Genomic DNA, 27,371 nt, shown 5'->3' with positions numbered 1-27,371 from the left:
AATAAGAAGAACATTGAATTTAATTGCAAATTGCAAATTTAATTGCAAATTGCAAGAACATTGAATTTAACTGCAAATTGGGAAAACGATGACATGCAGGGGGTCTACCCTCCGACCCTCCAGTCGACACTGTTATGTTAAACATCATGTCATCATGACTTTTTTGCTTCCATGGTGCCAGCATGCTATCTAAAATCAAACGCCGCTGCAGCATTCTGCTGACATTGTTTGGTTCTGTCTGAAAATGCAAATGGAAATTCGTAGTGGCTGTTTTTCTGTTTGTTTGTTCTAGGCTACTGTAGAAACATGGCGGCGCTACATGGCAGACATCCTAGACTAGGACCAGCTCCCTATGTAGATGTAAACAACTCATTCTTATTTTCAGGTGATTATGCTCTAAATAAAAACATACTCATTAAGTTAAATTCAATTTCTGACTATATATCTCCTAAATCCTGCACACTGTACCTTTAAAATTGATGTTTTGAGGTCTTCATTATGAAAGCTGATGAGTTAATTACTGATCAAACGGCAGACTCGGTTTTTTTGGAAATGACTGACAAGACAGTGAATCCTTTGTATATGACAATCAGGGTGTGAATTGATTCTTCAGCCGCTCAAACACTCTGAATCCTTTCATGTGTGGCCTTTGCCTGGTTGAGGCGCTAAAGCGTAGAACAAAAACGCAGATACCCCAGAGGGTGCTAACAGGACACCATATCGGCCTCGGGTGACCAATGTCGATCAATACCAGCGTGTGTGATCAGTGGCACCTCGCAAGAATCTGGATCAATAGAGGTGAGCGAGGGAGCTGAGGAGACAGAAGATAAGAGAAACGCATCTCGGGCTGTGGTGGAAACAAAATCATAAGACTCGATTAATATGGAACTTTTTATAGTTTTTTGTTTTTCACGGTGAAATAATGCGCTGTCATTTCTGGAGATTACAGAACAAATACTCCAAAACTCATCGCTGGGACTTCCTCATAGACGCAGCAACTTCTCCTTTAATGGGCTGCGGTTAAAAGCTCCTTAAAACTGTTTTCCCACTTCAACTCTGACACTGTTTATGATGCAAAACGTTTATATAATTACTCTATCATTGCAAAGTTATACATTTAAGAGGCTCAAATATGAATAAGCTCAGTCACATTTGAGACTTCAGCACTCTGCAGACCCTTTTGTCCTTTATTGTGCTAAAGTGAGAGAAATGGCAGAGGAATGTGTTGTTTTCACACAGCTGTGGTTTTATGGAGGAAATGCACTATGTGTGTGAGGGCTTCCTCCCTACGTTGTTCCCTTTACACCAACGCTGCACAGAAACAAGCAGCACTGATAGGAAGAACCAGTTTTAATCAGATTCATACATATTTTCTGTCAAATAGTTTCTCTCTCAAATAAATGTCAAATCAACTAAATGTGAGGAAGATGGATTGGTGTCAGGTTGATTAAACTGTGGGGCGAAATGAAAATCAGTCTCAGGTGTGAAAATTTAGCTTTCACCTTTTTTTTTTTTAAACATGTCCTACTTTAGGAAAGTATTAACATGTTCCAAAAACACATAATTAAGATGAAACATGGCAGTTTAAACTAAAGGGAGTCACGTCACAGTGAAATGTGCGCTGTGAGAGCAGCAGCACATTTTATCAATACACTATCACACATATCAGGCCTATCTTACACTTCAAGGAGTTCCTGTGTTTGACTAAACTTCTCAGTGTCTGAGTTCACCTGATGGAGATTATCTCCTGGGTTCATTTACACACAATGGACCATCAATATCTACTCGCTCTCTACCTGAGGTTGTGCTGCACCAAAGCCCTGCAGCCTGAGTTTAAATGAATGCATTTTACTGTATGTGCTTTTCTGTGAGTAGTTGCATCCTTGCTAAGAGAGTAGATGAGAAAATTGATACCACTCATATACAAAGTTCTTGTCTATTTTGATTAGATTAAAGACATTTCCACCATAATTTTATCCTAAAAAGGCAGAATTGCATTGTTGCATACCCCTGAGTTAATATGCCATGTATTCTCATATAACCACTAATATGGTATCTAACAAAAATGCCCATACAGCTGAAATTTGTTTACAATATTGTTTGTAGTCTATATCTGACAAGATATACGATTTGTATATCTAAATGAATCATTGCTCCACAAATTATGTTACATGACATAAAGTTACATAGATTAGGTTTATTTGGGTAAAGTTATATATATTTTAAGTGCAGGACAAGACACATGGTAATGACGTATCTTAAAATAACTGGAAGTACACTTGATATCAAATGGGACACAAACACCTGTCTCCTGGAGCACAGTCCTGTGTTTGAATGACCCATTCTGTGTTTATACTGCCTCCTTCTTTGTTACCGTCAGCACATTGGTCATGTGATCGCAGCCTTCCCTATTGCGTGGGTTATACATGAATTGAGGTGCATTACTTTACATAGGTCAGACCAGTGCATGAGTACAGCCTGTGGTATGTTGAAGCATTCATGTTAGCCTTGTTCGAAGACATGAGAGTGGTAGTCATCTCAACAGGAAAGCAAAATTAATTTGCCTCAAAGCCTAACTATACTAATAAAGCATGTGAAGAAAATGTAACAACTCTTACTTAAAGTAAAAGGCATGACAGAAATAATTACATCAAGACAGATTTAAAACTTATTTTTGTTTTGCCATCCAATCACATTGTAGCACCAGTGTCAGCTGATCAGAATCCCCCGTGTGATTATTCCTATATGATAACATGGGAACAGCTCCTATCAGGAAACCCGGGGGAAAGTCCCTCCTGATATCATCACATACTGCATCCAGACAAAAGCCCACTGCTACCTATACTGACATGCTGCAGTGTGTGAAACAATGGAGACCCAAGAGGACGCTATCCGCAGCTGAAAAATGGCATCCAGATATTCTGATCACTGCGCATGGTGCAGACTTTGAACTTTGCAGTAATTGTTGCATTTTCACAGCGGCAGGTTTGACGTTTTTTGGCTCGAAACCATCCAAAACATGTGTTATCGCTGCAGGCTGTGGCGCATGGGGCCTTATCAGATGGCCTTGTGGCCTTACAATAACATGGGCTCTATCATGCCTCAGCAGACCCGTATTTGGCAGCATTGTCATAGAACCACAATAAATATGCAACCTGCAAGCCGTGCATTTAATCTTTGCCAATATGCATTTATTAACCCTTTGAAACCTGGTGCACCTGGCACTTTTCTTGTGCTGCTTTCAGATGCCTTTTACAAGCGTTTAAACCTTTGAGCATTGAGTAAATTGGTGTGAATGATTTCACACACATGGGAAAAAAGGCAATGAGCAACTTAGTAAGAAATGTTCCATAAATTGCAAGAAATTAATAGATTTAGACAATTATTTTTAAAAAGCTTGGGGAAAATTTAAATAATTATCATATTTAAAATTATGTTAGTTCTTGGAATATTCAAGCACTTTTTCAGAGGTATTTTTTAATAATAATAAATAATAAAATAATAAATAACAAGCTAAGATAAATATTAAAAGATAAAGAGTTACTATGACCTTACTTCATACTGATGGCAAATCCAAACTTAAGAATTAAGTTATTTTTTAAGGATATTTTATATAAGAAATTAAGATTGCATCAGCTTGAGCATGATTCTGCACATTTTAACCACAAACCAGACTCCACAGCCTCGGCCTCATGTGATCTCCTCCTCACCTCGCTGCGTTATAAGGCACAGATTTACCGAGTAAATCAAAGCAGACTATTTCCTCAGCTCAGAGGAAAACCCCTCGGAGGAGAATGAGTTGATAAAGTCCCAGTGTGCCCGCGGCTTCCTTTCAGATAAATAAATACATAAATAAAAACACGCCTGGCCACTTCAGATTTATTGTTCCTCTGTAGGCTGTGAAGTAGAGGCTATATTGTTTATAATAAATAAGCCCATTAACAGATTTGGCCCAGGTGGGTGACATGGCCTCACCCCCCTGCAGGCACCTAGACCCCAGCGGGGCCACAACACTTCCATTTAAGGAAGTGATGGCCAAGGAAAGGGGGGACTACAGAGGTTAGTGTTGGTTTGACTGGGCTGAGACTGTGTCACGTTTTCTGGAGTGATAAGAGCCGGAGCAGGAAGCTGTGAGAGGGCAGGAAGGAAGAGAGCTTAGGTCTGGAAGGAGAGAGGGGAGCTGTGGAGACAGAGGATAGAGGGCAAAAGAGAGTGAAGCAGCAAAAACAAGAAATCTTAAAGAATCAAAAGTGATGCAAGAAAATGCAGAAAACCCTAAATTTGCAGATATAGTATGTGTTTTGCTCTCTGCACTGTGTTTTATGAATGCAGGGAGGAAGGAGGGAGGGCCGAGCTCTGCTGGGAAATGAAGAGGGAACCTGGGGTCCAAGGGGAAGTGAGTGGATGACTAAATTTGGTCTGAAAGGCCACACTAACATACACCTGCTTCCCGCAATCAAACAGGCCACACAATGATGACGATATCAAGCATCAGGCTTTTGTCTGTTAACACTAGACCCAGTAGTACAGCGAGAAGAAAACTCAGATCTGCTGCCTTCACTTGAATCTGCACGAAAATGAAACAAGCAAGTGGAGCTCAAAGAGTTTCTGACTCTGCAGACATTAAGTTTTATGCTTTTTTGTTGGATTTTTTTTTTTTGCACCAGATATCATATTTTGTCCTGTGTCTGTTTCTTGTTTCAGTTTTGCAGATTTTGGTTCCTTCATATGACCTTTTGAAATCAAGGGGAAGATTGTGATTAAGCCCTCCTGCCTTCTCTTATCACTTGCACATTTCTTTTGAGTGTGTGCGTGTAAATACCACATGCAAATACTAAATAGAAAAATGTAAGTATGTGGATGCAAGAACCCAAAACAGGTGTTTAAAAAGCACCACTTTGGTTGAAGAGAGAGAGAGGAAAATTTCAATAGAATAGGAAAAGAAAAGTTTGCTTTGTTGCAGTTTCTTGATGTTAAGATAGATATAACTTTTATTCTAAGCCAGTTAGAAACCAGTGCTGGCCTTTAAAGCCAATTTGATATAGTGGTCAAACATGGAATTACAACTTCGTTTTTTCAAGTGATGCTATGGGGCCTGAAAAGACTCTCCATAGACTTCTGTTGTCTTCCATTGTACTTGGGGAAATTCGGTGTAATTCCACTTTTGGCTACTGTGTAAAAATGGCATGGAAAAACCGACACGAAATTATCGCCTTGCATTGGAATGCAACATTAAGGCTTGGAAATACTTTCCACGTTAAATGTCCACAAACAGCTGCAGTTACGTGGACATGCATATGGTTTTGTTGTAGTACATATGTGCAACATGAGTGATAACTGGGAGTTGAGCTTACTGACCTCCTACTGTCAACATCAAGTGAGAGCGACACTAAGATTACTAATTAATTAATTTTATGCTGTTTATCGTGGTATTTTTGATTTTTACGTGTAAAAATATTAGTCTGGGGGGCGGAACTATTTAAAGCTGCGCAGGTGTTCCGCCCGGAATTAATTAAACAAACACCTGGTGAGCGCCGCGCCAAAAATACAACAGAAAAAGTGACGAACCAACTAAGATAAATAATAAAGATGTAAACAGATAAATGTAGAGGAAAGACGACAAGGAGAAGAACCAATAAGGAAGATTTAGCCCCTCCGAGGAGATAAGCAGCCTACGAGGTATGTTTGATTATATTTATGTTTATTTGGTAAAATGTTTGCAATAATTAAGAGGTTAATATTACAGTTGTGATTGCCTGAATGTATTTACCTGAGGTATTTTGAGTAATTTTACATGCTGTGTGTGTGTATGTGATCTTAGTGCAGAAAAAAAAGTTTCCCAAATGAATTAATAACTTAAAGGCAAGCTACAAGTTATGCTGTGAAATATGTATGTATGCTAGTTTATACTGTGCGGAGCATTAAATGTAAACACATTCATACATGCATTTCATTTATTGTATTCTTTATGATTTTTCTCTCTTTAACTTTGGATGGATTAAACCCAGTTTTTAACCCTTTGATACCTGAGCAAATTGGTTTGATTTCTTTAAAAAAAATGGGGAAGAGCCAACAAGAAACTTAACAAGACATGGCCCAAAAAATAGGAAAAAAATTAGTTAAAAAGTTGAAAGAAAATTTGCTGAAAATAAGCCAAATAATAAAAATAAAAAACAGACAAGAAAATGACTTAAAAGTTGTTACATTTTAAATATTTTATAATATAAATAATTTTTTAATATGAAATTATTATACTTATAAATATATATATGTAGACAAACTCCCCTCTTTTTAAAACAAATTTTTTTTAGGTCATTTTCGTGTCACCTGTTACCATTTTCTTGCCAGGCTGCTCATTGCCTTTGTTTTTGTCATTGAAAAAAATCAAACTAATTTGCTCAAGCCTCAGAGGGCTAAATAGCTTGTAAAAGGCGTCTGAATGCAGCCCAAAAAAACTGATGTCGATCCAGGTTTCAGAGGGTTAATCATGACCTTGTGAATGTCTGTAGAATATCTAATATAAAACTAACTTCACAAGTTGTGGAGCAAGAGATTGGAGCATGCGCAGTTATGTAGACAATCCACACGGTCAAAAGAAAAAAAAAGGGCTGCGCGTGGATGCATGCGTACGGTCTGTCGTGGACATTTTTTAACTATATATGAATTGGCCCTCTTGTGTTCAATGAGATGTCTGTAAATCAGCGCTTTTGTTAGTTTGTTTGTTTTTTAGTATCAAAACCCCTGCAAAATCACTCTTTTCACTATTGGGATTTGAATCATTCAGTCTGAAAACATTTTGAATGTTTAGAAGAGCAGCACAATTAAATCATTTTATTCCCATTGAAGTTAGTGGAGAGCTAACCTGGAAGTTAGCGTTTGGCCGACGGAAGTCTGTGGTGCGCTTGTTTCATGGACAGAGCCCCACCTCCAAAGCTGTATCCAGTTCTCTTTATACATCCATGCTGGAGATGGATTAAAGCATCCGGCTGAGCTTTAGAGATGCTGGTTGATGGATTATGTTATCTTTTGGCAGCAAACCTGCTCAGCTATTTCCAGTCTTTATGCTAAGCTAAACTAACCAGCTTACTGCAAGCTGTAGCTTCATATTTATAAGACTAATATCAATATCATCTCATCTAACTTTCAGAAAATGAACATATTATCCAAAGGAGCTAACATATGTATTGTGCAAATAGTCTACGAAAAAACGAACCTAAATACAACTAGTATGCAGATGTAAGCATGCAAAAAATGTTTCCAAAACACCATCCACCCATGCTTTCTACCAGATTTGTTTAGGGACAACATTATTGAAAAATACAGAGAAAAGAGAAATTATAACAAGTTACACAATGAACAAAATCTATGTTTACTTCAAATGGATTAACAGTTTGAATGCATCACAGGTAAATATACATTCGGAGTTTTGTCTGAGCACCAGGTGGACTTTGTCCATTGGAGAAACTCCCAGGTGATAATATCAGCAACTCACTTCCACCACACACTCATCTTTCCCCTTTTTAATCAATCTGTTCATCTAAAAAGGATTTCTCTATTTTGAGATTTTAATCCAGTGTCTGAGTTAATCTCTGAAACTCAGGGATTGGAGGAGGGGACTGACGGGGGCATCAAAGCCACTCAACTTCAGCCCTGCTCTCACAATTACACCCACAAGGCATCAAGGCAACCAATAAATCACGCTGTCATAATGCCTCTCGGAAAATTAATTTTTTGAGGCCCGGGACTCGGTCATGTAGGTCAGATAGTCGGCGCTGGTTTTGTCGTTTTCCAGGCATTTTTCAGTCGGATTAAAACACGGAGGGAAACAAGTGTAAATGATGGTCAGTCAGGTTTATAAACAAACAGATCAGCTGGAAACTTTGAGCTTTCACCTTTAGTCCAAAATACTGGAGGGTTTGCAGTTTTCTTCTTAATGCGTGTGGAGTTTTAAGGTAAATGCAGCTTGTCTGACATTACAAAATAAATGTTTATCCACAAGTTCTGCTTTAGTGTGCTTTGCAGATGGATTAGTATGAATCAGAACAACAGAGGGAGCCCTCCACTGGAGCTCAAAGGCACTACACACAAAGCTGAAACCTTTGCAATGTCTCCTGATCATACAGTCTGCACTGTTTGCACTGGATTCATCTGCACACACAAAGCGCAATGTCAGCATTAGTTTAGTATAACTTAATTTAAACATTCTGATAGTCAGAAAAAAACAAGGAATGTCTTTAATCAAAATGATTTAAGAACAACCTTTTTCATGTTTGAGCTTCTGCAGAAAAATGTGGAGCTTGTTAACATGTACCAAATGAAAAATACACAGAAGTTTAGGCACTCTTAGTTACAAAATTAAAGCTTCATTTTGCTGCCCATTAGCACGCAGACAAATACATACTCCTGCACATATAATGTATGTAAATATTTGTCCATTAAATATAAAGTAGGTGCATCTACTTCAGTAAACCTCTGTTTTTTTTTGCCTCTTCAGGAACTCCAACTTTTTTATAATGAAAGCTAGTTGCTTATCCAATAATTTAATTTAAATTTGTTTAATAAATTAATAAATAGCGCAAATCTCCTACCCAAAATACAAGATATATGCTGTGTTCCAATTTTTTTCTTTTTGCTTCAACTTTCTTGCTGCAAACCGTGATGGGTATGTTAGCAAGAGGGTTAATATTTAAGGTGCAGTGTTATGACGATGTAGTATGTCCTTACTGTGTGCATACGGCATGCAACGGCCCAAACTTTATAAGGGCAGCTGTAGTGTGTAATTAAAGTAAAAAGAAAAGTATGTGATTCAGAGTGCGCCAATGTTGTGATCAGCAGCTCCCAAAATATAGACACTTACTGGCATCAGCAAACTGTGTGATGTGGAGTGAAAATGCCCCGATACAACTATTGGAGCTTAGATCACAATTCGGAGAAGACAGCAACTTCACCAAGGATTCGAATGCACTCTGTGAACATTAATAATTTCTCTTTAAAACTTTTTTAAACTTGTTTTAACCCTTTCACTGTATTGAATCACATTCTACATCAAGTGAGAGCTACTGTACAAAAAGATTTTGCGGAAACAATGTGATAACCGTGTTGATTTGAATTCATTATGATATAATGAGGGGAGACTTATTTTTGTAACAGATTCAACATTTCATTGGCTGTGTTTGAAACGGACCCGGGACAGAGCCAGAGAGTCTGGCCTCTACTTGCCCTCTGAGGTCTTTATTAGAGGTCTATTACTGTAAAGCTGCTATCAGCTATTGAAGCAGGGGGGGCTCCCTGGCTGCCACTAAGCAGTAAATAAATATGAGCCTATTGTATTCTCGTAGCCTCACTGTCCTTGCTCCTCCATGCTGAGTAAACGCTCACATACAATGGGAGGCCGGACTGCCTTGTCATTCCTGATCCCACTAGATTGCTCTTCCAGGTCCTCTGCCTGGGAAAGTGGCCGCAGAGGAAGGAGGAAGCAATGAAATGAGAAGCGCATCAGAGCGAATATTTAAATGTGTTGCATCCCAGAATTCAGATCTGACGACCGATGAGATCAAAAATCCTGATCGTATGTTCATGTTGATTGTAACTGAGTTTTTTTACTCAAGTACAGTTTTGAGGTACATTTTCTGATACTTCATTCTAACTGCACTACATTTTACACACTGCAAAAATCTATTTTTCACTATTGTTGAGTGTAGAAAGAGTGTGTCCTTAAAAAAACCCCAAAAACTGCCGTTGCCATGACATCATTTTGGCCAGAAAAAAATAAAGCCAACATGTTTCGGGCTCACACGGCCTTCTGCCCCGATGAAGGCCGGGTGTTATCTGTTGCACCGTAAGCTGGCCATGAAAATAAAGCTTTTTACCATAAGAAGAGTGCCTTGGTTTACCCCCTTTTTTCAGCTATTTTTACATTTTTAACCAAAGAGCACCCTCTTATTCATTTCTTGCTTCACCTGCAGAGGGAATGGCGAAGCCCTCCTACTCTGCCTCCATAATTTCAACCTTTTTTGTCAGCGTGTCACATGAATTTCATAGGAGACGGCGTCATTTTTCTCATGATTTTAAAGCACATTTTATTTTGAGTTCTTTTAAGATTCTCAAAAAATAATTTCTATTGAAAAAACATAGAAATAATCTAATGTTTAAGAATAAAAAAAAAAACAAGCATTTTTTGTTGTTAATGGAGAATGTTACCCTAACGTTACAAAGAACTTTCTGGAAACTAAAAAAAACTTGCAGCTGAAAACATTACTAAGACATTGCATTGGTTGCATTATACCGTTCTCAAAATGTTTTTAGAACCAAAAATTGCTGGCTGGGTGTGTGTCTTGCCTCTATGTAGGCGAGGTGTTGGGGCCGTCTGCGTGTCTGTGCCCAGGGGCCCAATACACCCGTGCCTGTAACTGCCACTTCAGCTACAGTAAAAAGAAAAAAAAAGTAAAAGAAATTTAAATGCAGCACTCTTGCTTTTAATGGTGTATTTTTGCATTGTGGTGTTCCTCCATCACTTGTTGATAGTTTATGTGCAGCAGTCTGTCATTTGTGTGTGTTTTAACTGCAAAGAAAGAAATTGAAAGTTGTGGAGGTTTCTGGTCACCTCGGGCTGCCTGGTGGAGCTTCCTCCTCAGTTTCTCCACAGGAAGAGCGCTGACAGGCTGCATAAAGTTTCTTGCTTGGAAGCAGAAGCGAGGCCTTGAGTGAGGAGGGGTGCACAACGTCGCCCTCATGGGACTGCATTATTCAGGCCTGTCCCTGCCCCGCGAGCCCGTGCATGAGGCTGCCAATACGAGGCACAGGCGAGCGCGGCCGTCCTGTAATCACCGATGACATACATGAAGTAGTTTTCCAGATCGGTTTTCCTGTCCTTCCAGCTGCGAGTGGGGCAAACAGCACAGGAAGAATAACACAAGTAGCAGCCAGGCTCAGGGAATGTGGCCTTAACAAACACAGTATAAAAAAGTTAAAAGGCGTGCTGCTCTCCTCCTGAGAGCCTCTGAGTGAGGGAAGTGAGGCTACGTCCTGAGAGAAGGTCCCACCTTCCTCAACACCCACACAGACTCAACAATAACTTGCCAATCAAACCCAACACTGTTTGCTCTGCATTACCTGCCAGGGCCTCAAATCAAGACCACTTTTCTGACATGTTATCTTGTTTGTGTTTTCACTCCGATCTATCTTAACCTCAGCAGCGTCTGGGTGTTGAATCAGCTTTTTCCTGCTAATCGGCAAAAAAAAATCTTTAACCACCAGCAACAAAGTAAGAAACCTGTGTAGACTTTAGGGTTAAGTAGTCAAACTATTTTGTATTTAGAAGTTGGAAGAGTGGGAATGAAGTGGGTTTTTTTTGGCTGTAATTTTGACGTTTGTTTAATTAGTTCCCATTTCTGTGCAGAGTCAGTATGCTCGTTCGAGCTGAGTCAGTGCAGCGCAGAATCAATCACCGACAATTGACGCGCAGTGCATGTCGGTTAGATTTGGGACCGACCTCATCTCGTCTTGCTTCGACATCATGCAAAAGTCGACGGCAATAATCTCACGAGATCAAGGCGGCTGCAGTTGCTCTCCACTGACTGCAAGACCCAGGGCATGATCGAACAGCTGATTGGTTTAGATGTTGTCTCAACAAACGTTTAACGTTTTATATTAAGTTTTTATTTTCTTTGAGTTTCTTAGATTTTTAGTTTATTTGTGTGATCTGAAAGTTTATTCTGTTAACAGAGGAGGCCTGATGGCGAAGTTTAACAGTCAGAGATACTAAATACATTCATTATGAACTATAGTAGTCTGTTGTAGTATTAATATTGAACTATTTAACCCTTTGAAACCTGAGCAAATTGGCTGATATCTTTTAAAACCATGAGAAGAGGACGAAAAACAGCTTAACAAGAAATGACCCAAAAATTAGTAAGAAATTAGTAAATAAGAAAATTCTAGTTATAAGAAAATGACGTTTTCTTTCTTGCAGTTTGCAGAATATTTCTTGCCAAGTTGCTCTTTATGTTTTTTCCTGTTTTTAAAGAAATCAAACCAATTTTCTCAGGTTTCAGAGGTTTAACAACATAAAAACGTGTGGTAAGCAGTGTGAGTGGGATGTGTGGATTCTTAAAATAACATCTGTACAGATGTGAAGCCCTGAGTGTCGGCTGTCTGACTGATCTTTACTAAACGCTGTTGTGTGTTTGACTGGTTTTGATTTATTTATGTTGTTTGAGGGTCACAGGTCTGCTCTGCTGATTTATGTGCTGCAGCACACAAAACATGATGCTGATTTACATGATAATTCGTGTAAAATGAGGTCGAAGCATGAATAGTGTTTATATATGTATAATGTTTTAATAGGTTACTGTGTCATAATCACAATAGTTGGAGACTGTGAACAAACTCATATACGATTATGAATCGGAATCAAATCTAACAGGACGTGGGTGCTTCTGTGACTTCCTGTGCTGTCTGTGGCTGCTGGAAAAGTCGGAAAATCAAGCCAAGATGTTAAATTAAGCCTTTTTTTCCCATCATATTAGAGCATTATAACTAAAGTGATTTTATTGCTGCAGCTTAGCACACAATGCGCTGCCCCCCGGTGCGACCAGCTTGCTGCATGCACACAGTCTGCGACCTGCTGGGGCCTGGAAAGCTGTCAGGATCTGCCCCTGCTTAGTCAATCAGCAGAGGTGTTAAAGGCGTCACGTCAACACAAACTAACAGGTGCCCACTGACAAGGCTGAGAGGATGGATCAACTGTTACTTCAACGCAGCGCCACTGGTGCTGTCATTGTATGGAAATGCTATGTATGCATGCACATGCCCACTTTACATGCACATTTTAAAACAGCCACGTGTAAGCCATAGTGGTTTTTTTTTTTTTTTTGAATGCACAGTGGCTACCATAAGAGTTTATGTTAGCACGAAAAAAGCTTTGGTTAATCCTAATCTTCTCCTGTAACTTTAAAAGTGAGAACATACTTTTTAAAAATACAGACATAAAAAGCCTAAATCTTACCTTTTGCTTGTCAAAGTATGTGAGCTAACAAACAAACAAACAAAATAAAAGTCTGTCTGACAGATGGAGGGATTGGCCTTGACCCAAAAACATTGCTATCGTCAGTGTGGAGGGAAATGAATTGTATTGTTGTAAACTGCGGCTAAAAGACTAGCCTAACCATCAATGGACATGCTACACCTCTTAATGATTTTAATATTGTTTTTTATTATGAGTCACCTGAACATTGAAAAATCAAATGAAAACTCTATTTTCATGCCTCTCATGGGCCCAGTGTTAGCTTTATAAGCTTGCTCTCAATAATAAAATCTGATTGTGATGATTTTATTTCAGTTAGAGACGTTAAAGGTCACTGGATGGAAATGAGAAGCTGCTTTAGTCTAAATTTGTCTGAAGGACCTATTATCGTTCATTTTGAATTTTGAGTAGGAATCTGCCTCTCTGTGTTTTTTGCAAACTGTTTGCTGCGTGAGAACAGAAAGCTTGACAGGCGTAGCAATAATACCTAACTGTCAACCGGCATGATAAAAATGTAAAAGAGGAAATAGAAAAGTTGAATTCCTGGTTACAGTTCTGTTGTTATATTCCAGTGAAAGGAGGTAGTGGTAAAATAACAAGGAAATGCACTTTGTCAGAATATTGAAATACAATCATGTCCTGGAAAAGCTCTGATAGGTGCGTCTCAGCTCTGTATCTGGAATGATCATTTAATCAGTATCCGAAAGCAATTATGCCCACTCTCATATCACGAACACACACGCTAACACACACTGCATAAGACTCATGGACATACTCGCACACTGAGTCATAAAGCACCAGAGGACACTGAGGAAGAAGGTGTGACGTTATTTCCACACAAATAATCTGGTAGCGATAACGGCACATTTCATTCAGATGAATTCATCTTTAAATACCTCTGTGTTTTCAAAAAATACAAATGTACAGTGTGTATATATACATATATATATAATGTATTTAAATATAAGATAAAAATCATCCCAGACATAAACAAACACTTCCGGCCGGTTTGAGGACTGTGTTTGTGTTAATCATCCCCTGAGTGTTTGTTGACAGGCGTTAGTGTCTTTGCTGATAGAGTATTGTATCGGCCCAGCAGGTCACAGGGACACACCCAGCAGCTCTATTCTCCTCAGTGTGTCTGTCGGACGCTGTTACAGTAATCATCTGTCTGCCGGTCACCGACTGTCTGTCTCTTGGCTGGAAACACAGGCGGAGGTCATAATAACCACAAACGGTCGCTCTGAATGACTTTCTGCACACCAGAATGAGACTCTGTCCATTTTGTTTTGGGCTTGATTGAAAAATAAATATGTTTATTATTTATTAAAGGGTTAGTTTACCCAAATTAATTTAAAGCCATGCAGATGGTTTTAGTTTCACAGGGACAGGTTTTACTTTTTCTGCTGCCATTACAGTACAGTGGAGGTAAATTTATGTTTTTTCATGGTGGAATGTTACTAATAATACTCCAGCGCCATCAAACTTCAGTTTTTAAAAACATGCATTATTATTATTTTATTATTGGGTGTCATTCTGGGCTTTTGCCTTGGAGTTTGTAATTTTTTTTTTTTTTTTGTAATTTCCACCATGTTCACTGTCAGTCAATGTTGCAGCAAATCATTTACATATCCCAGGATGTGATAATCAAAATAATCTATTTTGCATGTAGTATATTGAAAATAATTCTTTTTGAATTTTTTTTTTATTAATCTAAAAACATTGTGGCATCATGACAAAAACCTGGCAATTAAAGGTTTAAAATTCTTAAAATTAGTTAATGTTTGATGTTTATGATTAGGTGTGATTTTGGATTTTTAAAAAAATAACATAATAATAAAAATAATTATAATAATAAATTCCATTATATAGCACCTTTCAAGTAACCCAAGGTCACTTTGCCAAGAGTAGAATAAAATGAAAATGACAAGTGGACACAGGAAAAAAAAAAAAAAAAAAAACATTAATACTGAGCCTAGAGGCCAAACGCCTCTAGAAAATCATATTAACGCCTGATTTGACAAAATGCGATTTGTGCGCAGAGCAATACAAGTGTGTGTAATATTAAAGTCCTTGTTTGTACGTGTCTGGACCCTCCCTGAGGTCACACAAGATGCAAACCTGTGAGACATGCAGGTGAAAACTGCTGAAACCGGCCTGATGAGGTTATAGTAATGTGATCGGCCCAATTAGTGCTTGATCAGAGGCTGAGACATAATGAAGTGATCAGACAGACACCGGAAATTCCTGTTCTTCTGAGATCATGGGAACTCCTGGAGATTTAGTTTATGGAATAACATTTTCCAGTTGCAAACATCTCTCTTTTTTTCATTCATTCTTTAGGATAAGAAGCTGTCGAGTATCTCACTTCTGGGCTCTTCCTGTTTGAGTTTCCTCAGTCATCCCTGCAGGATAATACTCGGATGAGCATGATCTGCGGACAGCAGCCCCAAATTTACCCAAAGGAAACTATTGACGACCTTCATGCAGGAGGTAAGACAAGAAAATCTAATTATGGCTCACAAAATCTCAAAAATGCAACAGGTAGCTGATGTCAAATCTATTTTTAGGTTTAATATAAACTCCGGCTGTTTGACTTGTCGATACTGGACATACAGAGCTGGCATATTTACATGTTTAATCTCTAACGAGGAAAGTGTTTTATGGCTGAGGAATCTGAATTTCAGCATGTTTGACATGTTGGGATTCCTCACATTCTTCAGTGGAGATAAGTCCAGACATGCCTCTGAGCTCTCCAGCACACCTCTGATATATGCATCCATAAATAACTCTGGATGTGGAAGACATAAATGCTTTGTTGATGATCCAAAAATGCACCCAAGAATGCAGAGGTGAATGCAGAGTCACATGACTTGGACTTGAGTCACAAATTTGATAACATTGTACTCGACTTTGAGTACTTGTAACCTGACTTGGACTTTAACACCGATAGCCGTGTTTCCATCAAAAGCTTTTGGTTTTGTAACTTAGGAACCAAAAGTAACACCTACAAACGTTTACAGCATTTACACTGCAGACAGCACTCATATAGGTGAGCGGGACTGTTGTCACTGCGTTTCGACATTTTCCAAAACAGATTCCAGATTACAAAATGACTCGTGACTTCACTTTGACGTGAGTTTTTTAAATTGAAAATACTTAATAACTTCTCCCAAACCTAAAGGTTAAAACATGTAATTTTAAAGAGTGCCAAAAGTTAATTCATTCCCCCTCATTTCCTGAATCTACTAATAATAACACTAATTATTCCTAGCGAGTCAACGCTAAATTCACATAAGCTCAAGGTTCTTACGGTCATGGAAAACCTGGAAAAGTGATGGAATTTCACATTCACATTTTGCAGGCCTGGAAAAGGCATGAAATTTGTAAAAATCTTTGAAAGTTTTGAAAAAGGCATGATATCTTTTTCTGTGTGCGATGAAATTGTTCCAGTAATCTTCAGTGGATAACCTTCCATGTAACATAACATAACGACAAATGTATTGTTTATTCTGTATTTATTTCTTCGCTGATGACGTAACGTAGCTCTCATATGTGTTGCTGTGTGACAAAATTTTGTTCAGGAACTCTTTAAAAACATGTTTTAAAAAAGCATTAATAGTTGTTGGAATTTCAATATATTATCACTCACATCACATTTCCTTAACAATTACACAATGAAATAAAATTTGTGTTATTGTATTGGCACAGTTTATAAAATATTGTTAATAATACCATCTTTAAATGGATGTTAACTGATTAGTTGAACTTTAAAAAAAAGAAAAGCACCATAATTATGAGGCAGTATACATTCACATCATTAATTTCAGTAAAGCCACTGAAACAAAACTACATCAAAACTCCTGAAAACAGCCGTGCACCCTGGGGATTTTTTTGGTCACTTAAGTGCCTGAGATGGCTCTGTCGGGTTGAGTCATCCTTCAACAGGATATCACAACTTTAAATGTGCTCAAGCAAACAGTCGAGATGACAGCCCACAGCTGCATTTGGAAATCAGATGTGGAGCTTGTTGGGAGGAAATGGACGAACACGGCGGCGGAGCGAAGGATGACCTTTCTGGAGGAGAGAGCATGAAGAGCTGATTAGGAAAGTGAAGACCTGCTGCAATCCAACGCCACCTGAATAAACGGAAGAAATCTGACGTCAGTTCAATTCCCATGACAATATTACAAAACATGCTGCAATGTGAAGTGCACAAATGTGCTGCAACATAATAGCGTCAAATACACATGATAATATGAAAATATCGCTTGTTTATGTGCAGTCGGTCATTGTTTTCCCTCTTTTAAGTGACTCGAACTCAAATCCGTTAGTTCAACTTGTTTTTCTCAGACGTCGGCCCCTCAGCAACAATTAATGAGCAGTTGCAGGAACTTCCTGAAGGAAAAACAACGGGATGATATCAGAGTTTCAGGTGAAAATATCATCAACAATAAACAGAGATGGAAATGGCAGCTGGACAAATCTGATATCTTTGTCAAATATTACCAGGCTGTGTTTTAACTGGCCTCTGGTTAAATCATATAAAACAACTGAAAGTGAATGTGGGTGTGGTTAAATTAATATACCAGTATCATTTGGGGGTAATATTTAGATGTTTTCAATGCAGATGCTTTCATAAATGAGCTAATAGAGGGTGATACTTGTAATATTAGCAACAATTTGTATTCCTTCTTTTTTTTTTAAAGTCAGGATTAAGCAACATAACAGTTGACGTGTATAGGAATTACTTGGTTTTCTTGTGTTTGAATGTAATAGTTATTTGTAAATTAAAGTTAAGTCGTCAACAGATAATTGTTGAGCAGGTCTGACGTGGTTTTACACAGACTGTCATGCATGTTATCAGATTTTATGTTGTTTTTATGTAACCAGTAGTTAGTTTTATTTTCTATAATTATCTTTGCAGGTCTGTTGGATCATAAATTCTGACTGTGACAAAAAAAAATCCCACTTTATAAAGTACAAATGATCGACATGTATCTTTAAAAAAAATCTTAAAAAGAAATGTATGAATGAAAAATGTCATTTCTTCCCTTTCATGGAAAATATGTTTTACATTTTTGCTTTTGCGGTCAGTTGAAAAAATATTGGGTTCAAGGGAAGTGAGAAACGCAAAAATAAACAAATCAATCAGGTAATAATATTCCATTTCTTTTCAATGTGTGGACAAATGTATCACCTGACATGTCGAAGGGGCCTCAATGTTGAGTTCAAACTCGAGGCCGTGACACAGAAAACGCAGGGCAGGGAAGTAAACATTTTCCTAAATGAGTAAACATTTGGCAGCCAAAGCCGAATGAGTTTGGAGATATGTCGATTTTGGGGCATATTTTTAGAGCCTTTGTGAAATGTTTTAAAATGAAACAGGAAGTTGGGAAGTTTATGCCCCTGGCGCCCACCCTGCTTCCCTCTGTGGGCCAAGAAAGACGTGAGGATGGAGAGAAAACCGTGTCAACAGTTTGGCTTCTGCCAAAAGGGTGGCCAGTATATATGTCCAACATTGTTTAATGTAACAGATATTTAAAATCATTTGCCGAAAGTATACATCATATCGTTAAAAACAGACAAGAACTTTATGATGATAAGAGTCACTTTTTGAATAAAAAAGTTTTGAACAAAAAATGAATAGATGGTTTGTAATACAGTATAATGTAGCTGTAAGCAGATATAGGGACAAGTGTTGAGGCCCATTAATGAACTGTATTTGTTGATAATTATAATGTCTCTTATAAAGCCAAATTGAAGTCAAACTTTATTTGTAGAGCACATTCAAAAACAACCACAGTTAACCAAAGTGCTGAACAGGCATAAACAGATGATTACAGAAGCAAACAGCATCAAGAACAACAGAAAACAACAAACATAGAGAACAAATATAATAAGCTTTTTGCAGAGGGACTGTCAGCTACCATGGCCGACACAAAAATGTGAATGTCGCTATGTAGAGCCAGTGTTTTGTTTGTCCATTCTGGGCTACTGTGGAAACATGACTTTGCAACATGTCGGACTGTGTGGAAGAGTAAATGTTAAAAAGGTCCCTGGAGATCACCTGACCCGCCTGAGTCAGGGAGGATGAATCGAACTCCTGCCATAAAGGATCCACCTCCCTCAGGTGCGATCACTTTACTCAGCGAGAGCCTGTTGCCTCCTCACTTTGTTTATTCTTTCGTTCAGCAGCCACCGTGTGTTTGTTTCCTTTAGTGATTTAATTCAGATTGTCACTTAATATTAGTTGATGTGTAAGTTAATTGTTAATATTTTTGTTTTGTCATTGCAGAGCTTAAACCAAACACACACACACACACACACAGTGGACATTTTGCCTTTGACATCAATCTGCTCTGCTGCAAATGGACACCTGCTGACTGCTTCCCCATCCTGAGTGTTTCTGCACATCAGGACCTGCTCCCTGTGTAGATATAAACGGCTTTTTCTAAGGTAAGGAAAACACAACGATTCTTACTGTCAGGTGATTGTACACTTAAGAAATCATTGTGTTATATTCCATTTTTGCCAGTATATTCTCCTAAATCCCACAAACTGGACCTTTAAATGTGTTTACCAGTTCATTAGTGCATTCTGAACAATGTATTAAAATGTTATATTTCTTTATAATTAAAGCAAATGTGGCCCAAATTTGAAACAACAACAACAACATAAACATGTATTCATGATTTTACAGCTTTGGCATAATGCAAAAATAGAGTCCATGTGTTTGATGTCATTGGTGGAAACCAATGATTATGTAACTTAAATGAAATAAATGAAAAATGTGAAATATACAGTTGAAAATTCAGAATAATGTAAACATCCAGGCTGTCAAATAAAATGGAATTAAATTATAAAAATATAATATAATATAATATAATATAATATGATTTATATTAATGTTGTAAGTAATCATATAATTAATATATATAATAATTCAATCAGAGCAATTAAATATAATTGATAAATAATAGTACATGTTTACAAAATAAACAAAAATTGTCTACTAACTCCAGGGAGCAAAAATGAGTATACTTTTGGTTTTTAATGCATTGACTTTGCCCGTCCTCTTTAAAATCTGTCTCAGAGTGGCCTTTTAACACCTGGTATATGAAAAATTATATTTGTTTTTTAAATGTTTTAGTCTGTTAAACTTGTCTTTTTTGTCTATTTTTAATGTTAATTAAGACATAAACACTGCAGGTTGAATTAATTATTTATTGATACATAATATTACAGTGGAAGACAGTACAGCAGCTATTTATGAAAACAAGTTGCCAAGAAACAAAATATACAATATACACACTATGGAAATCAAATAATACACTAATTTAATTTCAATAAATACACCAGTTATTAGTCGTTTCATGACAGCGAGCGTTCCTCTCTGTGGCTGCTCTGCTGATGGTAGCTGCTGGGATCCACTGACTCTGGCCTGTGAGGGCTTGGACCCAGGTACTGTTCAAACTCGCTGCGGTCCAGATCGTACAGCATGTCCAGCTGGACCTGTTCCAGGTAAAACTCCAGTGAGGGTCCTGCAGGGCACAGCAGACCCCCGTGAACCCTGCTGGACTCGCCCTGATCTACATGGGGACCTGCGGCGCTGGAGAAACCGTACTGCATGTGACAGTTCTGACTGTTGAAATACATCTGAGGCTCTGCAGAGTACGCAGGCGGGCTCGGGTACCCCACAGGCTTGTTTGAGAAAACGTCTGCTGCTGCTGCGTCTGGAAAAACTGGATTGTTTGAGTAGCTGCTGTGCAAAGGGGTGAAGTTAGACGGAGAGTTTGAGAAAGCAGGTGTGCTCGGGTAGGATTGCTGCTGGTTCTGGAGCAGGTAGGTGAGGTTGTACGGCATGGGGAAGCCGGAGCTGCAGAGCGAGGAGTGAGGAACCTCTGCACCCGGAGATTTGGAGCTCTTCTTCAGCTGCCTCCTCCTGCGGGGACGGTACTTGTAGTTGGGATAGTCGATGGTGTGCTGGACTCTGAGGCGCTCTGCTTCCTGCATGTATGGGCGCTTCTCCACCAGGGACATGGCCTTCCACGTTTTTCCTGCAGGAACACTTTGAGTTAATGATCTGAACAGTCGCTGGTCTTTAGCTGCAAAATATGTCTCAACTTAATGTACCAATGAGGAATGGACGCAAAATGACCAAAAAAGAGATGCAAATTGCACAAATTTGCTACAAAAAAATGTGAAAAGGACCACAAAGACATGAAAAGGACCTGCAAAGAGACACCAAATAACTGCAAGAACAGGCAAAACAACCACAAAGAGACACAAAATGAGCAGAGAAAGACCATAAAAAGAGATGCAAAGGAACTGCAAAGAGATGCAAAATCAATACAAATCCATAAAACGACAGAAAAAGGCACAAATTGGCACAAAAAAAGACAAAACCACAAAAAAATTTCATAACAACTACATAAAAACTACAAAAAAGAGGTAAAACTTGCTCCTGTGCGGGAGAGGTGGTGGGGCCTTTCGCATATCTGTGCCCAGGGGCCCATTATCTTGTAATACCCCCCTGCTCATTTAGCAAATTGACTTAAAAGTAAAGTTAATCAACATTTTATGCTACTGAGCTCTATTTAAGCAAGATTATGATGGTTTTCCCCATATAAGACTAAGAAATATTAATTAAAACGCTCAGTCTCTTACCGAGTATTTTGCTCAGATCCGTGTTCTCCAGGTCTGGGTTCAGCTGTGCCAGCCTCCTGCGCTCCTCTTTGGTCCAGATGATGAAGGCGTTCAGGGGCCTCCTGACTCTCTGCTGTGCGGACGCAGACTTGGCCTCGGGGCTGGTGCAGCTGGAGTCTGAGTTCACGGACAGCGGGCTGGAGGGCCTCGAGCTCGGGGAGCGCTCCTCGGCCGTCGGCTCCCCGTCCACAGAGTCCTCGTTGTCGAACATGGGCTCTCTGTTTGCGCAAAGCTGGAAAGCAGCGGGGTCGTGGTTGAAATGCATGTTTACAGAGCGATGTTTTGGGCTGCAGGCCGCTGTCATTCCGCTGGGGATGCTCAGTGACGGATATATGTGGGCGCTCCACCAATGGGAGGCCAGGAGGAGTGGATTTAAGGTGTGAATTCCAGGTGTTTTCTCGGGTCGGTGATAGGCCCAGCTGACGCCTCAAATCAACGATCTCACGAAACTTTAGATGGACAAGAGACGCGAGTCTGCGTAAACTCAAATTTGGCTTTTATATAACAATGAGGTCGTAAAAGTCACATGAACTTTAAACCAACACACCATTACAGGTGATCTGCTGGCTAATATATGTGTGGATGTATGTGATTGGATATATTTATGTACTTTTTTTTTCAATTTTATACCTACTTATTTATATGATGTTTGTAATGTGTTTCTTGACGACCCTAATGGAGACCACAAGCCGAAACGCGTCCTTCTAATTAAGTTGATCTTTAACCGTTTCTTTTTGACCTCTTTTATACAACAAATAATAAATAAATAGGGATACATAAGTAAATACACAAAGAAATAAATGCATAAATATACAAAAGTAATGCAATTAAGGAGAAAATATCTAATAAGGAGAACCCAATATCAAATAAAATAACCCCCCTCTTTAAGGTAAGGCATGAAGTTTAAAAAAAAAAATCAAAATTAGGACTTATTATAGGTCTTGTGATAAAGTCGAGTTATGCTTATGAAAAAGTTGCCAGATCGTATTTTATCCCTCCTTTTAATTGATTGCTGTTATATTTATGCATAAGTCCCTGCATTTTAGTTGGTGTTAAAGTATCTAAAACATTTTTTTCCTTGATTCACTTATTAAACCCACATTAGGGAAATCAAAAGACACCAAGCCTAGAGAGATGGAATCTAATCAATAGCCCTGAAAGGCTGCAGGTATTGATTGATAGGTGAACATCAAAGTGTCCAGGAGGCAGCGCTGGTTACTAATTACATTGTGGCTCTCAGCTCTTATCGGCCATCCACTGTCTCTATCAAAGTGCATTTTACAGGACTGAAACAAACATGATCAAGGCGTCTTTATTACTGCAAATATTTGCTCGACACAAAAACCGATAGGTGTGTACAAAGGGGCTTGATGAGCTCACATTTAGGACATCAGAAAAGGAGAAATGGCTGCATTTAATCTCATAGATGCATTAGTTTAAATGAAAGGATGAGAAAAATAAATAAATAAAACCGACTGAGTGACTCAGCCAGAGCTGATTTGGCGCTGAATCAAAGAGACAAAAGTGTATTCAGACTCATAGAAACTAAAGCAGCTTTTGTCATTCCTGCAGCATTTATTTGGTCACGCTTATACAATTTGTATGTCAGTAAAAAAAATCATGCAACAATAAATGCATAAATAATAAATGAATAAAATGTCTTTAAAAGAAAATAAATAAAACTATGATTTATATTATTATAGGATATGAACGCACACACTTAATGTAATGCATAAATACCAGAATACACTAATTTCTGAGCACTCAATGGAAATTAATGACTTTCTTGTGATTACACAAAATATAGTAGAGATAAACGTAAAAAAGTGAAAGTACAAGCAACTCATCACTGAAGATAATATTATGGGATTATCAGCCATAATAATAAGGGAACATAAATAATAATAATTTTGTGTATTCACCTTTAGCCTAATGATCTCTCCAGAAACTCTTGAGGCGTGTGGTCCCACTTTAATATAATAGGATGCCATTACAGGTTTCAATGAATATCTGCCTTTGACACTAACATTACACAAACAATAGACATCATTATGATGACAGCGGCGACGTTAAATCTGCAATACACGGACCGACAGTAATACCTGCACCTGCTTTGTCCCGGCAGACGAGTCACTTATGCAGCTTCTTTAAATTGTAAATCCTGTGTATTATAGTTTAGAGCAGAGAGGGTTAATACACAACGAACGTGGCGCAAGTTTATTGTAAGAAATTTGCAAAAAGCATCTGAGTCTGCGCTTTAAAGGCTTAAAAACGTTAACAGAAATCATGCACAGTTTAATATTTATTGCTACATTTTTGGACTTTGTGCAAAAGCTAAATCAGACCAAGTGGAGCTTGATAAGTTCATCAAAAAACCAAATCAATACTGTGATTTTGGTAAACTCAATAACAAAAGTGATAAAGGTGTCTGCGCTCCTCAACTTAAACCGTATTATGTCAGTCCAAATTGATAGGTGGCTTTAAAGACTGATAAATTGTGATTTTTCAGGCGTATTTAAGACTGAATTATTCGTTTAAATAAGTCGTGGTTGTTTGTTAGTGTTTGGTGGAGGGAGGGAGGGGGTTTTCTTCACAGGTTGTCAGAATTAAGAGGTTGAATCCACATCCAGCGGCGTTAAACGGGACGCACGCTCCAACGCGCTGTGAAAAGCACTAATGGATTTAATCAATTAGCTTGAACGACGCAGCGTGAATACAATAACGTTAGTTTCGGCTGAGCTTCTGCTGTGAATTGAGTCAGCTAAGTATTAGACAACGTGTGGGAGCTTATTTAAAGTTTGAATGTTAACTCTTTTTTGTAATTAATACCAGCACGCCTATTGGGTAAAGTCAAGTTTATCAACAAAAGCACCTAAAATTTTAAGACCACCTCAGAGTTAGGCCTACTTTCATTTCTTGTTATGGATCTCTGCTATATTTCTATTATGAAAATGTTGCCTGGTTCTAGACTGCTTTGAATCAGGGGGCAGTGAGACATGTTGGTGGGTAATATGAGTTATTCTTTAGGTGTATGCTGAACTGTTTCATGTTTCTTTTTGATTAAAAGCTAAATTTTGTGCCCTTTTATGCACTATGGCAGAGATACTCAACTTACAGCTTCTAGGCCAAATCTAGCTCCTCTATAGGGTGCCAGGTGCCCCCCAACCATTTTCTAATTGACAGTAAAAATAAAGTGATTCACACTGGGAATTGTTTTTGTACTTTTAGTATACAAAAGGTGCCAGAGTGCATAGAACAGCATCAAAATAGAGCTTGTCTCTAATGTCCTATATCTTAGTAATGTTCTAAAATCCTGAAAAAATCCTAAAATCTCCCTAAATCCTAGAAATATCCTCAAATCCTAGAAGTGTCTTAAACTCCTTGACATGTCCTTAAATCAGAGAAATGTCCAAAAATCCTAGGAACATGTATGGGCAAGTTGTGTATCCTTGCTTTTGTGACAATAACCGCTCAAAGTGAGAATTTTTCGGGCTAAAGATGCCTATGTTTGGCGTTAGTGGGGCAGGTGGACCAATTGCGGGGGCATTAGCCCCCTGTGCTCATACCTAACCGGCCTTGCCAAATAAAACACTTAAGAAACTTTCAACTTTCAAACACAGTAAGAGACACAAACACTGTTTTAAATGGTAAAATATATTCATCAGTTCAGTCTTTATTTCAATAAATCATTAATACAACCTACTATTTATTAAAAAAGATGCAACTTTCTGCTCTTTTGTTTGTTTCCTTGGTGCCATGTCCTGTAACAATAGTGTCTGGATTTGGGCTGATGTGAACTCGCTGCTTTTTTAAGTGGTAAATTTACTAAAAAATGTCTGTATATTGGGAAGCAGTCATTAAAAACATGTGACAGAACTTAATCATAAAAAAGTAAAACAGCTGAAATTGCACTTTCATAGCCAAAATTATTTTTGGTTTTCAAAAGGCTCAAGTCCATGAAGAGTCACAAGTCATTGGTGTGAAAGTCCAAATTGAGTCCATGTCATGTGACTCGAGTCCACAACTCAGTATACTCTTAATATTTTATTGCCTAAAAGAGAAAATGAACATGTCGCATGGATTACTTTGCAAGCTCTAAGGACCAGTGGGTTTTTATTTACTCTTTGCTCTGCATGTCTCAGTTATCTCAGATCAATCAAAACGACTGTTTCAACAAAATAATATTTCAAAATAATATTTAAAGAGCCCAAGATGTAAAACCTTATTTTTCTTATTTTACCTGATATCCCTCTTTACCTGACTTCACCCTAACATTATTTTTTGACCGTGTCATTTGTCCTGTATTCAGGCCCTGCTGATGAATCCTAATCTATAAGGTGACAGTAGGGTATCACTGCATTGTCTCACAGCCAAACAAGCAGAGTGGGCACAATGCTTTCTGAATGGGGATTGTTCTGATCACAATGTACCATTGTATTGGACAGAACTCATAAATGGGACACTCCTCTCTGTCTTCATTTTGGATCAGAGACGGCCAAGCGGGCACAGGTAGAGCTGAAGACCTGCAGGAGGAGGATTTTCAAGGCCTTTGTGGATTTTTCTGAACTCTGGATGATGTTTTGGGGTTGAATATTGGCTGGATTTGGAGAACTTATTTGTTTGTAAATGAAAATCTGTTGTTGGTGAGTCCACATTTTTGTGTAGCTTTTTTTGTCAGTGAAGATGCCACAACAGCTTGACTCCAGACTCTTGTCTTGAAATGGATTTTTGAGGATTGCTAACCCGGAGACATCCATCCTGAGAAGACGTCCAGGAGAGTGAAGCAGGAGAGCTCTGATAATGAAGCACTGTATTCCAGCCGCTTCAGTGCCATCCCACCGACTTTCCTTACAGTGGCTCATTCATAAAGAGCTGCATTGTTTCATAGCTTGAAGGTGTGAAGGGGATATAATGACCATGATCTTTGCAGCGAGGGACTGTATTGCATTGTGTTGTATTGTATGGGCACAGCAGGCCAGCATCAAGACACGCTCTGTCAAGACTCAGACACCATTCAATGCAGCAGTTTGTGTGCCTCCCCCCCTGCTCCCACCTCCACCTCTTAATCACGTGTTTGAGCAGATTCGACAGTAGACTGAGGGCCTGAGTGCTAGCCTCCACACTCCCCGTGCAAACAGCGCCCTGCCCGGCCCTACGTCAGGCCAGCTGAGAGGATTACATGCCCCCCTGGTGTAGACAGGCTTAATGTAGCCTCATTAGCAGAACACAATGATGCCCCCACCTCTGAGCGGAGATAACAGGCCCGGCTCAGCCAGACTTCAAACACACACTCAAACCCAGGTGCTGCAATGTGCAGTATGCAAAGCCAAGAGTGCATACTAATTTTGATTGCACTTTTTAAATTTTTTTATTTATCTGACATAATTTTAGGACTGAAATGATTAGTTCCACTATTTCTAAAGATGTGAAGATTTACAGCTTTTCTCTGTTTTAGATCATTGTAAATGATTGGTCGGACAAAGCAAGCAATTTTAAGTTATCACTTTTTGCACTTACAAGCTCAAACAGGTATCTTCAAACATGGCATAAGTACATCTGAGAACAAGGCTGCAAAAAAAGGATACATTTAAATGATTAAGCAGAAGTGTAAATAAAAAGAGAAGGAAAAAAATCATTA

The 27,371-nt window shown here is 38.6% G+C and overlaps 1 protein-coding gene and 1 long non-coding RNA gene across 2 annotated transcripts; one reads left to right on the top strand and one right to left on the bottom strand.

The window, feature by feature from the left end:
• The first annotated feature begins 5,530 nt into the window (after positions 1–5,530).
• Positions 5,531–19,854, top strand: LOC148186054 (uncharacterized). The gene is made up of 3 exons (XR_015775272.1): positions 5,531–5,679; positions 15,368–15,517; positions 19,323–19,854. It is a non-coding gene; the product is annotated as an uncharacterized LOC148186054 (long non-coding RNA).
• Positions 19,855–20,274: 420 nt separating this feature from the next.
• Positions 20,275–22,468, bottom strand: sox32 (SRY-box transcription factor 32). The gene is made up of 2 exons (XM_042510761.2): positions 21,695–22,468; positions 20,275–21,084 (listed from the first exon to the last, which is right to left on the bottom strand). Exons 1-2 carry the CDS (start codon positions 22,035–22,037, stop codon positions 20,399–20,401), a joined length of 1,029 nt encoding a protein of 342 aa, XP_042366695.2. The 5' UTR covers positions 22,038–22,468; the 3' UTR covers positions 20,275–20,398.
• Positions 22,469–27,371: the final 4,903 nt, after the last annotated feature.

Source organism: Plectropomus leopardus, chromosome 21, assembly GCF_026936395.1.
Source record: "Plectropomus leopardus strain MGB_pleo_1.0 chromosome 21, ASM2693639v1, whole genome shotgun sequence".
Taxonomy (NCBI): Eukaryota; Metazoa; Chordata; class Actinopteri; order Perciformes; family Serranidae; genus Plectropomus; species Plectropomus leopardus.
Note: the sequence above shows the minus strand (reverse complement) of the source record. Positions and strands in the feature narration are given on the sequence as shown.